At 42.5% G+C, this 18,290-nt stretch overlaps 1 protein-coding gene and 1 pseudogene across 1 annotated transcript; one reads left to right on the forward strand and one right to left on the reverse strand.

The window, feature by feature from the left end:
* The first annotated feature begins 1,619 nt into the window (after positions 1-1,619).
* On the forward strand, positions 1,620-14,074 carry LOC109462460 (annotated as a pseudogene).
* A 2,715-nt stretch (positions 14,075-16,789) lies between these two features.
* On the reverse strand, positions 16,790-17,705 carry LOC109462470 (fork head domain-containing protein FD4-like). Its single transcript, XM_019759021.1, has one exon. The coding sequence runs from the start codon at positions 17,696-17,698 to the stop codon at positions 16,790-16,792; it is 909 nt and encodes a 302-aa protein (XP_019614580.1). The 5' UTR covers positions 17,699-17,705.
* Positions 17,706-18,290: the final 585 nt, after the last annotated feature.

The raw sequence follows: 18,290 nt of genomic DNA on the forward strand, positions 1-18,290 counted from the left end.
AAACCGAATTTACTTAATTACTTAATTGTAGCTACTTAACTAACGTTATCTATATTCCATCCTTTTGTTGTGACCTGTACTTAACCCAGTGTGTATGTGTGTACAATAAAGGTTCATTCAGCATTAATAAGTCTTCAATTCCTTTTCTTTTTTCCAGACTCCGTTGGTTCCAAGACGGTCATTGTTGGCGCTGTAGAGGTGGTGTTTTGATTTCCTCTCTCTGATTCAGTTATCGCTATCATGTCCACTAGCATGTATCCGCAACTTCATAAAACAGTGTGTATGAGTGAGAGATCTCTAGTGCAGTATATCACTGAAACACACTGTTTTATGAAGTTCTGGTAAATATAGAGATCTATTTAGGGGCAGCTTTATACGGTGTCAAATATATGTGTAGCATTAATATTAATAGAGATAATCAATAATCACTCTAGGGAGTTTAAATTTTCAATTCTAGAATTTGAAATTACATCACTTCTATTCGTACCTAGGTCATACACAGAGGCTAAGCCGGCAATGAACACTTGAACAGGAGTCATATGCCCGAAGAGGAAAAAAATCATTTTACACCCCCTCCCCTAAAAAAATCCAGTTGAGTTGTAGAATCTGTTAAAGAGGCTATGTTTAAGACTTACGTGTATGGCTAAAGGCCGGTAGACTGACTAAATCCCGTGTCTTTAGTCTGATGTTTACCTGAAGAAGAACGAAGACGGCTCCTATGAAGGGTTCGACCAAGACGTTCTTGATGAACTCTCCAAACTTACCGGGCTCAACTTCCGCGTTAAGGTACAAAATTCTTTTATATAAATATATATGTTCCAACATTTCTTGACTAAACATGGTGACAGCACACTCAAGTTATAATTTATATCAACTTATTTTATGCCGCCACCAACGTAGAGGACGAATACAGGACAAGCCAATATTTATTTTCAATTGTCATAAGTTAAGTGAGGAAAGCCGTGTAAAGTGCCTTTCCCAAGGGCACAAGATCGGTGGCATGTCAGGACTCGAACCCGGGACTTATTGGTTCCGAGTCGAGCACTCTGCCGCTACGCCCCACCGCTGTACAGAATTCACCATATAAAAGCTGTACTGAATATGGTAGTGTTGGAAATATTCTTGTTTAATTCTGCAGAAAACATAATTCTCTAGTACCAAGATAAATACATAGTAAAGTAAACCCCTTATTGATTATAATTCAACCTAAGCTATGCCTAGCTAAAACTACTAAGCATAAACTAGGTCGTTAATGTTTTTGTTGTTGTTATTGTTGTGATTTGTGCTTAAATGGTGAGACCAAGTCTACAATAAATGTAAGACTTTAGTTCAGTCATAAGTAAATTTCCTCCCCAGATACTTGAATAGATATCACATTATGTAGTAAAGACAAATTTATATTCTTATTAACATTATTTAACGTATTCTTGCATCCTCCTGCATTTATACACTTACCTAGAAGTGAGAGGAGGCTGAATGTACTTAGTGTAAAGAAAATATACTAATTTCTATAGGTCTAATGTACATGAATAAACATATGACTTGTGCTTAGCGCAGCTGTGTGGCAAACTATACAATAAACGTCTTCATTTTTGTTTCTCCTGGACCGGTCCAGTCCCCAGATGACGGTCGGTACGGGATGAAGGTTGACGGCGGCTGGACTGGGATGATGAGTCAGCTCATCAATAAGGTAACAGAGAACAGTTTTTTGTAGCCTGGGTGTCAGACTATTTCCAGGGCTTTCACACAAGTCAGCTCCTCGGCTCTGGGGCCTCAGCCTTGGTACTATCCTATTCGTATGCCGGGGCATACAAATAGGAGCGAGTTGTATGGATGCCCCGGCATACAGATAGGATGGCACCCAGGCTACAGTTTTTGCCCTATGAAGAATTCTAGATCTATAGTTACGGACCCTAAGACGCGATAAAATTTCTAATAAAGTGCACTTCACACATGTGAAAATTGAACATGTTTGAATCGAAGATACAAACGTTAACTACAACGTATCTAGAAAAACAATCTGTCGGCGTATCTGCTTGTGACGTACACTATGGAATCGCCCCCAACTGAACTGCAGCCGGCTCACCCGGAAAGCCAGTTGCGTAATACTAGTACGCGACTCCGCCAATGTCCGTCTCGTAAACGGTCGTCACCTTAGCTTTTGAAGCGGTCAATGCCATACTAGTATCACAGGACGGCTATCTAATTTTTTTTTCTGACCGGTCGCTACCGCCGTAGTTCGTTCGAGTGAGCCGAGAAATTCTGAAAGACGCGGCAAATTTAGGAGCACGTGTAGATCTGCACTGCGATTGGTCAGGGCGGATCAAGCTTACACTGTGATTGGCTAAGACAGGTCGTGCCCCGCCCGTGCTCACCACGTGATAGAAGTCCACTTGTACATCACTGTTGCGAGTTACTGTTGCGCAACATCAACTCATGACCCCATAGGTATCTACATAAAAATCCATAAATGTGTCAGCACGGTCCATCCACACTGTGATGTTTGCAGTGGCGTAGGTTAGGGTTCTTGGACCCGTTTCGAATCTGAGCTTGTGCTTTAAGCTTTTATTTTTTTAAATAACACCTCAACTATTTTTTCATGATCCTCCCTTACATGTGAAAGTTCGAATGTTGCTTTTTAAAAGTATATTTTTTTACCTCAAAAAAGGTATGCTACGATTGGAAATGGCATAAACCGGTCAGCCATATGGCATCGAAATGGCGAGGACCATTCTAAAAGGGACGACCGTTTACGAGACGGACATTTTCCGTGTAGAGTTTTAAAACTTCTTCATTTCATTCCAGGAAATTGACATGGCCATGGGACTGTTCATCACAATGGAGAGAGAGAAATACGTCGACTTCAGCAAACCGCTCCTGGAGGAACATCTGGAGATACTGGTGAAAAAACCTGAGGTAGGGGGCTCATGTCATTTTTACTGTACACACTATTCTTTCAAAACGCCTCTGAAGTTTCGAAACCGGTTGCTAGGGGCCAAAGCTATACCAGTTTTTCTTGACATCAAACCTATTAAGACCACATAATGTCCCAGACAAAAGTCCTGTAAGTTATGCTGCAGTACCAAGGACAGCCACCGGTCGGCTTGCCCGTCCCGGAAGTTATGCTGCAGTACCAAGGACAGCCGCCCTGAGGTCCTTAATTGAACTTGACCTTCGTATTCCCAAGGCTTACCCACATATCAACTATCATTCCAAATTTCCAATCCATACAGGCCTTCTTAAGTTATGCTTACCCCATGGCCCAAAATATGCGAAAATACGGACCAAAAACAATACCTCAATTTGTTGTATGATGTTTAAATGATACTGTTTTATTGACTCCTACATTTGCCTTTTCTTGATGCTTTGTTTCTTATTTTCAGATAAATTACGCGCGCTGGTGGCATTCTGATTATGGCATCATGTCCAGTGAATTATGGTTTATAGTCGCCATGTCGTTTCTCCTGGTCGGCATCGTCATGTTCGTCATCATTCGGCTCAGTCCGTACGAGAATCGGGCGTACTCGGCAGAGGTCGGCGAGGCGAGCCGACTGTCTACCTTCGGGCACAGCCTGTGGATCTGCTACAGCGCGATGAGCTGGCAGGGGGTGGACTACTCGCCCCGATCCGTGTCCGGACGCTTTCTCTTCGTCTTCTGGTTCGGCTTCATCGTCTGGACGCTCATCCTGGTCACGGGCGCCATCGCAGGGTTCTTCCTCGCCAGCCCGGTCAGTTTTTCCATGCCCCCCGTCAAGTCGTTCAATGATCTGGCGGCAGCAGGCGGGTTCCGCCCTGCTCTCATTTCTGGATCGCCTGGCGAGATTTTCTTCAAAGACTCCCAAGTCGCCTCCTACCGACGTATCTACGACAGGGCCGTTAAGGTGACCAGCGTGAAGGAAGGACTGAAACAGGTGCGTCTTGGCGACAACCCTCTCATCTGCCAGTCCACTACCGCCCGTTTCCATAGCAACCAGAAACCCTGCGATCTGATGTACACTCACAACGAGCAAGGCTTGGCGGGAAGGCGGGCTGTTGGTATCGGGGTGCAGAAGGGTTCTCCGCTGAAAGGGCAGCTGAACGACGCCATCTTGCGGCTGAAGGAAGACGGCACCCTCCACGAGTTGTATCAGAAATGGACCGGGGTTCTGGAAGGGCAGTGTCCCGCCAACCCTCCCGCTAGCGCTACTAAACAGCCGGCTTTTCAGTATCACCCGATGGGCCTCCTAGACGTGCTGCCGCTCTTCGTCGCGCTCCTGGTGGCTGGTGGCTGCCATATTGGCGCTGTGCATCATGGGGGTTGAGGTGCTTTGGGATAAGCGCCAATCCGAGGTGAGTGGATGGAAGGTTTCACATGACGTCATAGGGACACAAGCAAGGAAGGAACTATTTACATTTCAGTAAATTGTAGCTCAAGCGCTTTTGGATATTTAGAGATATTCTGACATAATCGACTATCAGTACCGGAAGAGTATTTTTAAATGTCGATAAGAAAATGGAAAATAGCTGCCGTCCTCATTGCTCAATTAAAGGAATTAATATACGATCTCCAACAGAGCTCAAAACCATCGCTCAACCAGGACGAGGGACGATACAGACTTACAGGAATTAATTGATTCAATTTACCTCTCCACAGGAAACCCGGAAGGCCGCACCCCCAGTCAACATGACAGCTGATTGTGAGGACACCAACATTTGAAGGAAAGGAAATTTGAAGTCATTTCAAGTGGACAACTGTTTGCTTTAGAAGTCAGATAGTGATTAACTGTGGGAAACCCTAGAAAGGGAATTTTAAGGATGTGTTAACTGCAATGTCAAAATCAAAGACATGTTTAGTAGTTTGAAGATTTGCCCTGAAGGGAAGTAATTGTAAGTCATGTTTTCATATACATGTATATTGTAAAAATGTCTGTATTAAAGGGGCATTATGTAAAATTTATGCACAAAAGTGAAAAGTTGAAATATTTTAGTTGAAAAAATTCGCGTGATTCTAATTTACTCCCAGGTTTCGACATATTTGTGTCATTATCTTACATTTCTGACATTTTTTATTGGAGCTAAAACAGCCAACACTGGAGCTCAGTTTGTGGCAGAAACTATCAGAATGCAAACAAACATCATTGACAGCTGGGTTTCCAACTTACAAACACACTCGCAATTATAAGGCGTCATATTTTGGCATCTCTATTCCTTGACTGGCACTTTTCTTGCAATGCGAGATACTTCGTAGATACTGTGTAAGAAATGGAGCTGAGAAATGACCAGAACATTCACTTTTTGTATCGTCCTAATGTTACATAATGCAGCTTAAAGACAAGTAAAATCTGAGATTTTATACCTCCGGGATTTTTATTGTATATTTTTATATGTTGTTTGTTATGTTAACAAAGTATTTATCAAGACCGGACACCCCTCTGTGCGAGGGGTCAGCTTCATGGACCAGACCGTAAATACCTAATACACGCCAAAGGTCAACGGTCGCGACCATTTTCACACTCAAAGGGGTGTTCTGGGGCCACCAAAAGGCACCATTTTTACGCCCGAAAACACATATACAATAAAAACAAAAGAACGTGCATCATCTACAGCCCAATAGCAAAACATATACCGAGTCCCAAAAGAATCCGTCCACCCAAACGCGAGAAACAGCTGCGAACATGAAAATCTAAATCTCTCACAAAACCCTTCCGCGGAAGGATGTCTCCTCCCCCGGAGGTAAAAATGGTTTGAATCGTGTCAGTATTACTCTCATCTGAAGCTCTAGACTATTTCACAACAGCGCCACCTATACATTCCTTACTAACCCGCAACCTGAAATTAACTCAATGCATGAAACAGAGCCACCTTGCGACTTCGTCTGTACATTACAGTTTCCAGATACTAGTATGTTGCATGTTGGTTACGATCGTTTGGATCGATTTGATGCTTTCGGCTGATATATATTCAAGAAATGTAGACTGAGGTTAGAGAAGCTTTGCTATTTTAAAAACAGCACTATGTAACCGGAACGGTTAACTAAAATGATTTACTGTTTTGTAACGTTATACAGTACTATATTGTAACGCTACTACTTGTCGTTATATGGTCATTTTAATTAGTTCTTTTAACGGAACTATTTGTTATTTTAACCACTGGTACATTAGAGTTAATGAATAATGTGTTACAAGTTGTTTTACCCTTACCTAATGTACGGGGCATGTAATTCAGCCTTCGGGCTGCGAAATGTTCTTTGAATATGAAACCCATATATATGAAGTAGACACTATTCAGCTGAAAAATAAACTGTCATCTATAATTCTAGATCTGCTGAAACAATAAATATTATCTTGGCGTATTCACCGGTGTCTACATGTGTCAGTTCTATAATAATACTGGTTTATTTCTTTCATACTATGCTGTACAGAGTAGCAGGGTCCCCGTAGGGCCCTGAATTGATCTGCCGCATTACAAATTGTTAAAAACGGTTGGCACAAATATTAAAAGCGATTATTAAAGACAGTTAAAAACAGTAATTATTAAAAGTATTTACAATAGGTGGCGATCATAGTCAAGCGGTTAAAAACATCAAAATTGTTAAAAGTATTTACAATAGCATATACCGTGTCATGACAGATTGTTGTTCTTGTTCAGTAGTCTTACAAGGAAAGGTATGCTACTGTTTCTAAATCTTTCAGTTCTAGTTCTGATTGTGTCCAGATCGTTACAATGTCTTGTGTGCCTGTTACTTGTCTGCCCACGGGAGGGGGGAGCAAGTTTCTAAAGAGCGCACTGTTCAACAGTTTCTTCCCGAAGCGGAGGCACAGCTGTTCCCGTCTTGTTCTCAATGGTTGAAGACCAAGCTGTGCACAGGCGTCTGCGTAGCTGGTGTACCTTCTCCCCAGGATAATCCTGCATGCCCTCCTTTGGATGGATTCGATCTGCGATGACTGTTTGTTTGTAAGTCCTGAGCTCCACACCGGGGCTGCGTACTCTAGTACCGGCCTCACGTATGTAGTGTACACTGTAGTCATGTCGGTCGTCGGTAGGTTGAAATGTTTTAGGCGCTTTAAGATGAACAGACGCTTGCTACCTTGTGTAGACATATGGTTGACTTGTGTGTCCCATTTTAAGTCTGTCTGTATCCACACTCCTAGCAGTTTTGCGATCTGAACGGTCTGGAGTACGTGACCATCGATCTGTACGGACGGTAGTGTGGGTGGGATTCTGGTGAAACAGAAGTGCATCACCTTACATTTTTTCGGGTGAAGTTTCATTTTACTCTCTTCCGTCCAACTTTCCAGATCGCTGAGGTCTCGCTGCAGTGACGACTGGTCTTGAATCTGTTTTGTCTCTATCAAGTTCAGATCGTCGACGAACTTCCAATGATGCGAGACTGAGTTTTGAGCTGCACTGTTTATGGTAGCAATGAATATAATTGGCGCCAATACGGTTCCTTGGGGAAGACCGCATGTTAAGACCTCCCATTCGGAGAGTGTTCCCTGATACAGAACCCGTTGTCGTCTCCCGGACAAGAAGTCGCATAACCACGGTACGAGAGCTGGTCTGCACCCGAGGTCTAACAGACGTGTTACGGCAATGGTGTGGTCGACACGGTCGAACGCTTTGGAATAGTCTGTCAGGACCAGGCTACTCACGGTGCCGGTGCGGTCGGAGTTCTTGTAGAGCAGGTGCATGATGTCCACTAAGCAGTGAGTGGTTGACCGCCCAGGTAGACCCCCGAACTGCTTAGCGTCAATGTTGGGGGTTATGTCTTTTAAGATATGTTCGGCGACGAAACTTTCGCACACCTTCGCCAGGAGAGAGGTAAGTGAAACTGGTCGAAGTTCGTTTACTGATGGTGGTTTTGTTTTGGCTAAGGGGATCACTGTGGCTTCTCGCCACTCCCATGGAACACGTCCTTCTGCCAAGGATGCGTTGAGTATCCAGGTAAGTGGGGTACTTAGTTCGCAGGCAAACTCCTTCGTCAGCCGCCCAGTGACGTTATCTGGGCCCGCTGCTTTCCGGACACGGATGTTACTGAGTTTGTTGTACATTTCCCACACTTTGATCTGAGGTGGCATAGGTGAGGGGAGGAAGGCAGGTAAGTACGTGGTGTCCAATGGTGGTAAAGCTTTCGTTATGTTACTCAGTGTAACATTAATGGCGTCTGCTGTAGCTTTTGTGTCCTCTACAGGGATCCCTTCCACGCTGATCGTTGGGCTGGTTTTTCCGATGTTTGCCATTGATCTAATCTCATCGTGCCAGTTCGAAGGATCCAGTTTCCTAAGATTCTGTACTTACGATTTTGTAGAAGGACTGACGAGCTCTCTTGATTCTTGACTGGGTTTTGTTTCTCAGGGCTTTCCACTTATTTGTCTTCCCGGCTGCGAAGGCCTTCTGACGTTTGGACAAGAGTGCTTTAATTGCGGGAGTCATCCACGGCTTATCCTTAATGTGTAGTTTGATACGGCGAGTGGGAAAGTGTTCGTCCATCTTCTGATGGAGGGTGCTGTAAAATGCCGTCGTCATCGCTTGGCTTCCCTCTTTGCTTGCAACCTCAGACCAGTCATGTGATGTTATCCACGTTCCAAAGGAACGTACTCTAGAGTCGGGCATGGGACGTACTGTCTTTTTCCTCACGACGTTTGACTGGATGTGTTGTTTTGGTGTGACTATCACTGTCCGGTGGTCACTCATTCCCACAGGTGCAATAGTTGAGCACGGTTTATAGAAACGGCCCAAGTTAGTGATTATCAAGTCGAGAATGGCATCCTGTCGGGTTGGAATGTTGACTATTTGCGTCATGTTGGTGCAGGTGCACAGCTGTTTCACATCCATCCTGTTGAAATCCCCACCTATACAGATCCCGATGTCAGCGTACTTTGTTCTAAGGTGGTCAACAGTGTCCACTAGGTGATCATGTAGCAGCTCTTGATGTGGTGACCCAGGTGGGAGGTAGACTGCACACACTGCTAGGCCAGTGACCTCACGTGGCAGTCGCGGTGGTCTAGTGAATATCCAGGTACACTCCAGTTCAGGGGGAACCTCGATCTCTAACTTACGGGCATAAAACTTGTCACAGACATATATCGCTACTCCGCCGCCAGTTTGGATCGGTCGTGGTTTTGAGAACAGAGTGAACCCGTCTATGTTGCTCATCTCTTCCGGTTGTTCTGGGGTAAACCAAGTTTCTGATACGATGGCAACCTGGATGTTGTTTTCTTGGAGAACATACTGAAATTCTTCCATTTTATTCCGGAGGGACCTGGTGTTGCTGACCATGAATGTTGGCATGGGGTAAGTTGATTGACATGGAACAGGTTTTGCGTATTCTTTACATACAATTGACTTCAGTACTCTACTGCGGGTCTCCCTTGCTGATTGACTGAGGGATCGGTTCATGCAATTCCCGGTGTGTGATTTGCATATCAGAGACTTTGAATTCCTCTCTGCTTGGGGCCGATTATTTAGAACTGTTTGTATCTTCCCAATCATGCTCTTTCCCGCTTTTGTTCCCCTAGGCCGACTACGCATCCGTAGTACTCCCATCTCCTTTAAATGACCCTTTAGTTGTGCCGTCAGAGGTAAACAGGATCGCTTGCAGTTTCGGAAGAACTGACTAGAGTACCTGTACAAGGTTGCCATGATGGGGAGGGCTCGTTGTGCTTGTAATCGTCGGGAGACTTCTGGCGACTAGGCGCGATTTCTTGACACTAGACGGGCTTGTCTGGGTTGTCTCCTAAGTAGCACACGTTGTCGGCACAAATCGGTCCCTCTTGTTGGAGATACATGCCACAATCAACACGATACTGGGTAAACTAGCGGAGCTGCCATAACCTGCGGCTGCCATGAAAGCGCCACCTATCTATACTTCTACAAGTACTGAGCTAATTTTACTTTTCAACTTCACTCATGGCTACCTCAAAAATGTCACTTCTACAAGTGAAGTGCACGAGACATATCCTCACGTGTACGGTGTAGTGTTTTCTTGTTATGTAGTGCTTAACTTTCTTGTGTTCTTTTCATTTCGAATTGGGCGAAAATCAGAGCACTCGGTGATGTTAACCATAGGATTTACTATCTGTGGCCTAGGTGAGGTCGCAGGCAAGTGGAGCCGTTAAAAGATAAAATAATATTCACGATCAAGCTCGGCTGAAGTTCGGGAGCAGTCTGACTGAATTAATAATAATAATAATAATAATAATAATAATAATAATAATAATAATAATAATAATAATGCGGGTTTTATTTGAAACACCTCACAACCCGAAGGCTGAATTACATGTCCCGTACATTGTATAAAAACATATTGTGACAATATAATCATTACATTTTACAATACAACACTAAAAGTTAAAATACCAACCTCATTAAAAGTACTAGATTAAAATCAAATATATAACGGCATGTACATTACAAGATTACATTACAGAGTGCTTGCTGTGCGTGCTGGCAATTGGTCTAGTTTTTTGTTCTGTCTTGTTTCCCTCCCACTGATCTCTCCCCGAAGTCGAGGAAACCAATGTCTGTACTGTTCAGACTTGTACAGCTTCTGGGCAAACTTCAGACACAGAGAGACACGTCGGTCTTCGAGTTTCTGGAGCTGTAGTGCTTCACATGCTGCAGAGTAACTGTGAAAGGTGTTGCCGAGGATGATCTTAGTTGCCCGCACTTGGATGTTCTCTAGCTTCCTCCGTTGACTGGACGTTAAGCCTGGATGCCACAGGGGTGTTGCATACTCCAGGACCGGCCGTACGAAACTCGTGTAAACAGTAACCAAGTCGTGTGTTGGTAGGTGAAACTGCCTCAGCCTAATACCACGCCTGCCTTTGATACGAATTGAACTTCAGTTCAATTTGACCTCCAAACATGTACGCCTCGAACACTTATGATGACTTATATACTCCAAAACCCCAGCCAATCATGAAGTTAAAACACAATCGCTTTAAACATTTTGAAGTATTCGGCCGTCGCAGCCGAACAGTAGACGACCTCACCGAACACCAGCCAACCACAGCCAACCTTGCTCCTGACCTTATCCTAAGGCCACAGTACGTAAATTTTATGGATGATATCGTCCGCAGACTCCAAGTCGAATGCAAGAGGGCGAGAAAAAGGTGGCCCCCCAAAAAATAAAATTCCTATATTCTCAAATTTTGACATCATAAACCCTGTTAAACAAGAAATGATGTCTATATTGTGCTAACTTTACTGCCAACTATCACAACATCCATTTGACAATGAAACAAATTTGAAAAAGGAAAGTTTTCAACCATAGTTTTATTCAGTGGTAACATATGAAGGGAATGAAATACATTACTGCATCAAAGTAAAAGTCAAAACAATAAATCAGAGCCTGTCTTGTCTCCTGTTTTCATGTTAAACTGCCACACACGTTCCGGCATGGCAAGACATGACATTTTGCCCATTTCCGACATGTTAACCACAGTCAGAGGGCATAAAATTTTCTTCTTTTTTTCCGAAATCAGGCGAAAATCAATTCTCTCGCTCATGTTATCCATAAAAATTACCTGCTGTGGCCTTACCATGGCTTGGAGGACTTGTGACAGAACACAGTGCACGAGAGGCGACCCCTAGAAAAAAAGAATTATCACTTATGATTTTAGCTCAACAACAAATAACTCCAAGAGTGGTTCTCCAAATCAAATTTTGCTCCATTCTCGGTCTACTCGTGCCCAGCTCCCCGCGGCCCTTCCACCAAAGCCTGTTTTCTAAAAATCGGAGCTAAACGCTAAAACGTTTTTTTGTGTTTGGCGGACTTTTGGGGATCGCGCGTTAAAACATTTATTCACCGAGAGTGAATGGAAAAAGTAATCATTCCCATCATCGGTAATTAGGTTAAGGAGAAAGGGATAATGCGTCTGCCACAAAAGGGGCAAACAAAGAAGTATTGTCCACAGGGAGTGAGTCCGTCAGGGTATGCGCCCGTGTGGTGAGTGGAGTAACGTTGGATATCGGGAGAATTTCTGAAGAACCTGAGTAGCTTTCCGTGTTTGGATAATTGTTTATACTTCGCGAATCTTCTGCAGAAAATCTAATTTACTGGCGAAAAATGTCACGGGAGCGTCATTCTGAAGAGGAATCTTCATCTTTTCAATTGGTATATCTTATATTGACAATACCGGTAGCATATTGAATGGCAGAATGGGCTAGGCGGGCGCACACGAGACAGAAAGGTCTCGGGTTTGATTCCTGGTATTCTTGACAAAATGTAGTGTCTTTGGGAGAGACACTTTACATCTTATATTGACAATATAGCATATTGAATGACGGAATAGCTAGGCTGGCCTACACGAGGCAGAAAGGTCTCGGGTTTGATTCTTGGTATTCTTGGCAAGATGTGGTGCCCTTGCCCTCCATGCAGATCCCATTCGGTGGCAAGACAGTATCCATTAGCCAGAGAAGGTCGGTGGGTGGGTGGTTCGGTTGTAGCGACAAAAAAACAGCCATATACAAAAAGCTAACGATCATTCCCCCAAAACCTCTGCTTGGAGAGTAGTGTCCGTGGCAGAGGCACTTTACACGACTTTCCTCTCTCCACCCAGGAATGGGTATCTGACTTCGGTTGAGGAGGTAAAAGGGCGGTGGAATGAGCAGAATGGACTCCGCCTTCCTATACCCTGACCTATAGATACTGTTGAGGATTAACAACTCAAGACCCATGCGGCCTCAAAGGCTATGGCACCTTTACCTTTACTGTTAACGTTACCCTATACTTGGATTTGGGAGTACGAGTTCTTTTATATTTTTATTTTGGGGAGCACGTCGGCAGAACGTACTGTGCCTGCTTAACACGCTGATATTTCTCGGTTTACGTTAATTGGATTTTTGGTCAACGTTGCATCATAATTTTGCCTGTTGCAGACGACATCTTTTCCGACATAGCATTTGGAAACTACAGGCGGGATGTTAGCCTCATCTACGCGAATACGACCTTATATGAGACGTTCTACCGAAGTGCTATTCACAATACATTATACGGGTTTGGCGAAGTTCGATAGTGAACATATTAAAACATTTCCTACTAAACAACAACTTATCTAACCTATAACTTGCTCTTTATTTGCTCTTCTCGTTGTGTAAAGTTTCAGTTGTGTGTGTTCTAGCATACATTATTTCCATGTCTTTGCCTTAGCTTATAAACAAATCTGAGAATTGTTTGGTTATATCTAGTTTTTTTTTAGTTTATTAATCATTAGCTATTATTTTGTTGGCTTCATTATTAATATATGATGTTTGTTTTGTTATATTTAAGTTTTCCTTTAGTTTATTTATCATTAATCATAATTTGTTAGCATCATGAATCTTCATGATTTAATATTTAGTAAGTTTAAAGGAGGGGGACATTGTACAAGCCTTACAGGCTTCTTTCCTCCTCCTGCACACTGTTTTTATTTCTTTGTTTTGTATTTTTTATTAATGATTTTATTTGTAAAAATAAATAAATAAATAAATAAATAAAAAGTATGTTTACTTGATACTTATTTGTCGTTTCAAAAATTATCTGAATTGCTGAGAAAGGTGTCCAGTATAATGGAATGCAGTAAAAGTAAAGTGGAAAATATGTCCTTTTGACAGCATTAATTTCCGTGTTTGGGAAACATTTGATGCCTTCTTTAGTTAGCTCTAAATTTAACTGAATCTTAGTTGATATAGTGTTTAACTGCTTTACAGTTACAGTATTTATGTGCAATATCGAAATTCATGACAGTCTATGTGCATTTGTAAGAAAAATGTATGTGCATATTTTCTGTAGTTTCTAAATCAGCCTTGTTAGTTGTATACCATTCTGAAATATGCCGGTTTCAGAAATATGATGTAACGGTTTATCATCTATGTACACATGTATTCGATACTCAATAAAGAACAGAGATGAAAAAAAAAATAAATGTATGACAGGGGCTTGAATTTCAGCTCAGCCGCGTGCCAGTGGATAACTGCACCGAGATAATCTCATTACGTCACATCCCCCAAGGTCACGGTAATGGCGTCCCAGTGCAGCAGCACACAGATTGATGATGACATCGTTCTTTGTGTTCTCGTCACGATCTTTGCCCCCATAGTGCACAGATGTTGATTACGTTAACCCGCTAAAAGTACATGTAGAGTAAGAGTAATAGTGCTTCATCGTAGACGTAGACGTTTAACACAAAGAATATCGAAATCTATCCTCCATTGTAAGGCCATGTTGATTTGATTATATGGATGACATCCTCCGGGAGCCCCAAAACTGATGCGCGCGTGCGAATAAAAAAAAAGTTTTGCAAAAAAAAAAGTTTTTTTCATTATGAAATCTACGTGGTCATGAGGGTTGAGTAAATGGCACAGAATATGGTTTGGCGAATAATCTAGTCTTCAAGTTCATTTCTTTACAATTTCGTCTTTTTTAGTTTGGTTTTGGCATTCTACGACATTGGTATAGTTTTTATCAATTTTGTAACTTATGGTATATTTTTGCTCATTTTGCAACTGCTTTGTACGATTTACAGTATGGTGAAAACTTTTTTTTTTTGGAAACGGCCGAAAATTCATGCGCGCGCGGATGTCATCCATATAATCAAATCAACATGGTCTAAGCTCCAAGAATGGCTTTTTTCTTTTAACACTGTAACGCTAATAGCCTATCATAAAAGCGTTTATGAACGAACTGATTGACCAAAGTAAAAGTGTAAAAAAATGTAACCATTAAAAGAGAAGAAAAGGAAATGAAATGAAAACTACTCTAAAACCCACAAATTACAGAAAAAGTGGGATCCTTTGTCTTCCTCTGCCTTTAAAAAAGAAGTCAAACCCAGTATTTTTTTACTAAGAGTTTTTTTAGTAGTTATCATTAGTTCTATGTGTACTAATTGTCTGTTTCTTCATGTTTCTTCTCTTCCTGCAATTAGCCCTCGGGCAAGAATTCGCAATAAAACAATCTATACTTAAAAGAGAACACTACGTTCTGTCATATATTATTTGGCAATAAGCTCACTTAGATATGTAAAACAATCAACACATACACAATGTGCACATTTCTTTCATAGCTTTATTTTTCACATCTGGAAAATTTAACTATTTTTCTCACTCCAAGACAGTTACATTTTGATCCTTTTGGACAGGCTTTAGCTGCAATAATGGCTGTTATTTTCAGTTGTACGAAATTTTCTGGCAGACAGAAAAGGTTCAATTGAGTATTATTGAATTCAAGATAGTCTAGTGACCATTTTTAATCCATCCCACAGCTGTGAAACGTTAATCCTTGTGAGGCAATGTTGATTTGATTATATGGATGACATCCTCTGGGAACTCCAAAACTGATGCGAGCGTGCGAATAAAAAAAGTTTTGACAAAAAATTGCTTTCATTATGAAATCTACGTGGGCATGAAGGTTGAACAAATGACACAGAATATGGTTTGGCGAATAATCTACCCTTCAAATTCATTACTTTACATTTTCGTCTTTTTGCGTTTGATTTTGGCTTTCTACGACATTGGTATAGTTTTCAAATATTTTATTTTGCAACGTACGGTATATATTTTCTCATTTTTCAACTGTTTTGTTCGATTTACAGTATGGTTGAACATTTTTTTCGGGAACGGCCGAAAATTCATGCGCGCGCGGATGTCATTCATATAATCAAATCAACATGGCCTTGTAAGGAACTGCAAATGACGTGTAGTGTTCGACATAAAAAGTTGTTACTAGTATTTTGTTCAAGTCATGTTAGATTCGTTTGCCTCAACACTGTAAACCTTTAATTTAAAGATAACGGCTGGAAATTGAAATCCTTTGTACCAAAAAAAATCAAAACATGTATGACTGTACATACATGTATACGACATATCGGAACAAATATACCATGATCATAACAGGAAAAGCATTTCTCTGTTTTTTTAAAACTCTCACTGGGCGTATACTAGTAGCCTCTACCAGGCTTTGGGAGATGGCAAAATGTTCTCTCTAGCTCCCTCGGCATGTTATCTATTTGACCGATTTCTACTCTTTCCAGTCGTCTCCCGAAGCCTGGTAGAGGCTAGTATACTAGTAGCAAGATGTTCAAATTACTGGATCGAAAAAGTCTCATAGCAGTGCTAAGATTTGACAAGCCTTTTCTGAGGAAAAAGTCGACACTGATTTCCAACAAAGCCAGTAGGTTACGCTGAAAGCTTTTATTGTAGTACATACAGATACAGACTAGTGCACATATGTGTACATTGTAGACTTCATAGATTTATATCAAATGAATATAATCAATATCTTGGCTTTTTTTATAGATTTTTGTTCGATCTGTATACAGTGCTTCATATATTAGTTCCACATGTTACATCGAGCGTAACATTAGGTTCAATGTATCTTGTTTCAGAAATTCAAAACAATATTGATGTAACATATATGAACGAAATGAGACTACATCAAAACGACAACCGATAAATTATATCTTGTCAAAATAGAGATTTCTCTTTGATAAACAAGAAATAAATGACACGAATAAAGATCTGCATCAAGATCATACAAACAATGACAACAAAGTTTACGAAACAAGCGGCAACAACTACAAACCATCACTTCATAGTACTGCATTTTTTTCCTTCGCTTCCTTAGCTAACCTATTTTGCCAGTAAGTTTTTTTTATCAGTTACCTTGTGTCCGATTTCTTGACAAGAAGCACGTGATGATGTCTATTCTTCTTTCTCACGGCAAAGTCTTTGTTTTAAAGTCTTAACGCATTGCTTCTTTTTTGCACTGAGGACGTCCGCTTTACAGCCCTAAATTCTACCGGCACGTTCCAGGCTTGTTCGCGGGCTGTCTTTACTTAGAGTCCGGCTGCAGAAGACTGTCCATGTCAAACTTTCTTCTCACCGAGGTACCGTCGGGAGAAATCTTTTCCCGCCCTTTTTCCTGACAAGAGGTGTCGTTTGATAATGACGTCTGCCGAAATGACGACTCGCACGCTGTGCGTGGTTCTTCCGGCAGCACGGAGTCGTGTGAGGAGCCGGGACGCTTGTCTGGGCACAGGTGCGGGGGAGACGGGCTAGCCGCGCCGCTGTTCTCGTTCGACGACCCCGAGCTGCTGTTGCCGTCGTCCTCGGGCAGGAGTCCCATGTGCTTCCGAACCTTCCGCTGGGCCCGCCGGCGCCTGAAGTCTCCCTGGGCGAAGTCGTCGACGTTGGCCGGGTGGACGGCCCAGAAGTGCCCCTTCCCGTTGGCGCTGCGACCCATCTTGACGAAACAGTCGTTTAAGGACAGGTTGTGGCGGATGGAGTTTCGCCAGCCGGGCCCGCGGTTTCGGAAGTACGGGTAGTTGTCTAAGATGTACTTGTAGATGTCACTGAGGACCAGTTTCTTCTCCTTAGAGCTCATGATGGCCATGGCAATGAGACCGATGTAGCTGTGACTGGGCTTCGGCTCCTCGTGCGGGAGGGGCCCGAAGGATGCCCCGGGTGCCACCGGTAAGTACGAGCGGGGGTAAAACAGGTAGGAAGTGGAGAAGAACGGGTTTGTGGCGTACAGTGGGAGGCGAGCGTCGCTTGGCAGATGGACGGGCGGAGGCGGGTGGGCCCGGCCGCCGCAGTCGTACATGCACACGCCCTGGTACGGGAGCTGGGGACGGGGCACCGCGATGGTCTGCATGCCTTCTCGGGAGGAGGGCGCCTGGAGGCCCGAGGACGTCTTGGCGTTGTACGGCATTATCTCTACCGGGCGCACGAAGTGATGCATGTTTGCACTAGAGTTGTTCAAATGGGAGGACAAGACAGGTGCCACATGCTTTGAAGGATATCAGACCACGCCCCTGTGACGTCACGAACAGCATCGGTTCTGATTGGACGGCAGAAATATATAATACCGAATGTAATTAAAGCATCGCTGAGTATATCTATAACTTAATGCGTATATTTTTCACATATCTATGGCTTCAAGCTGGAGATTAAACATTTAGAAATCGTAATTTTATGATCTTCTATATCTTCCATTGAACATAATAGACTGTGAGAGGTCCTGCAGAATAGAATACATAGAGTTCAAGAAACTTTTTTTTTCATTTTGATATTTTTATTGTAAATGGTAAAATAATTGCCTCGTATGACCAGTTAAATCTTTCGCTTATTATTACACTATGCCACACCAAGGACATTATACATACGCAGAGGTTTGTAATATTGTTTAAGAAAGACCTTTGTTGTACGTTTATGCTTTTGGAAGCTAGGCACAGGCTATGGTGAGAACACAATTATAGATATAATTACAGTGATACAAGTGTGCGCTATCTTACTACATCTAAGATGGCTAATGTATACAAGTATGTACAGGT

Source organism: Branchiostoma belcheri, unplaced genomic scaffold (assembly GCF_001625305.1).
Source record: "Branchiostoma belcheri isolate BF01 breed outbred unplaced genomic scaffold, Haploidv18h27 scaffold117, whole genome shotgun sequence".
NCBI classification, from domain to species: Eukaryota; Metazoa; Chordata; class Leptocardii; order Amphioxiformes; family Branchiostomatidae; genus Branchiostoma; species Branchiostoma belcheri.

What these genes read in the sequence shown, in the direction of transcription:
- LOC109462470 (XM_019759021.1), bottom strand. Translation starts at nt 17,698, where the DNA reads ATGCATCACTTCGTGCGCCCGGTAGAGATAATGCCGTACAACGCCAAG.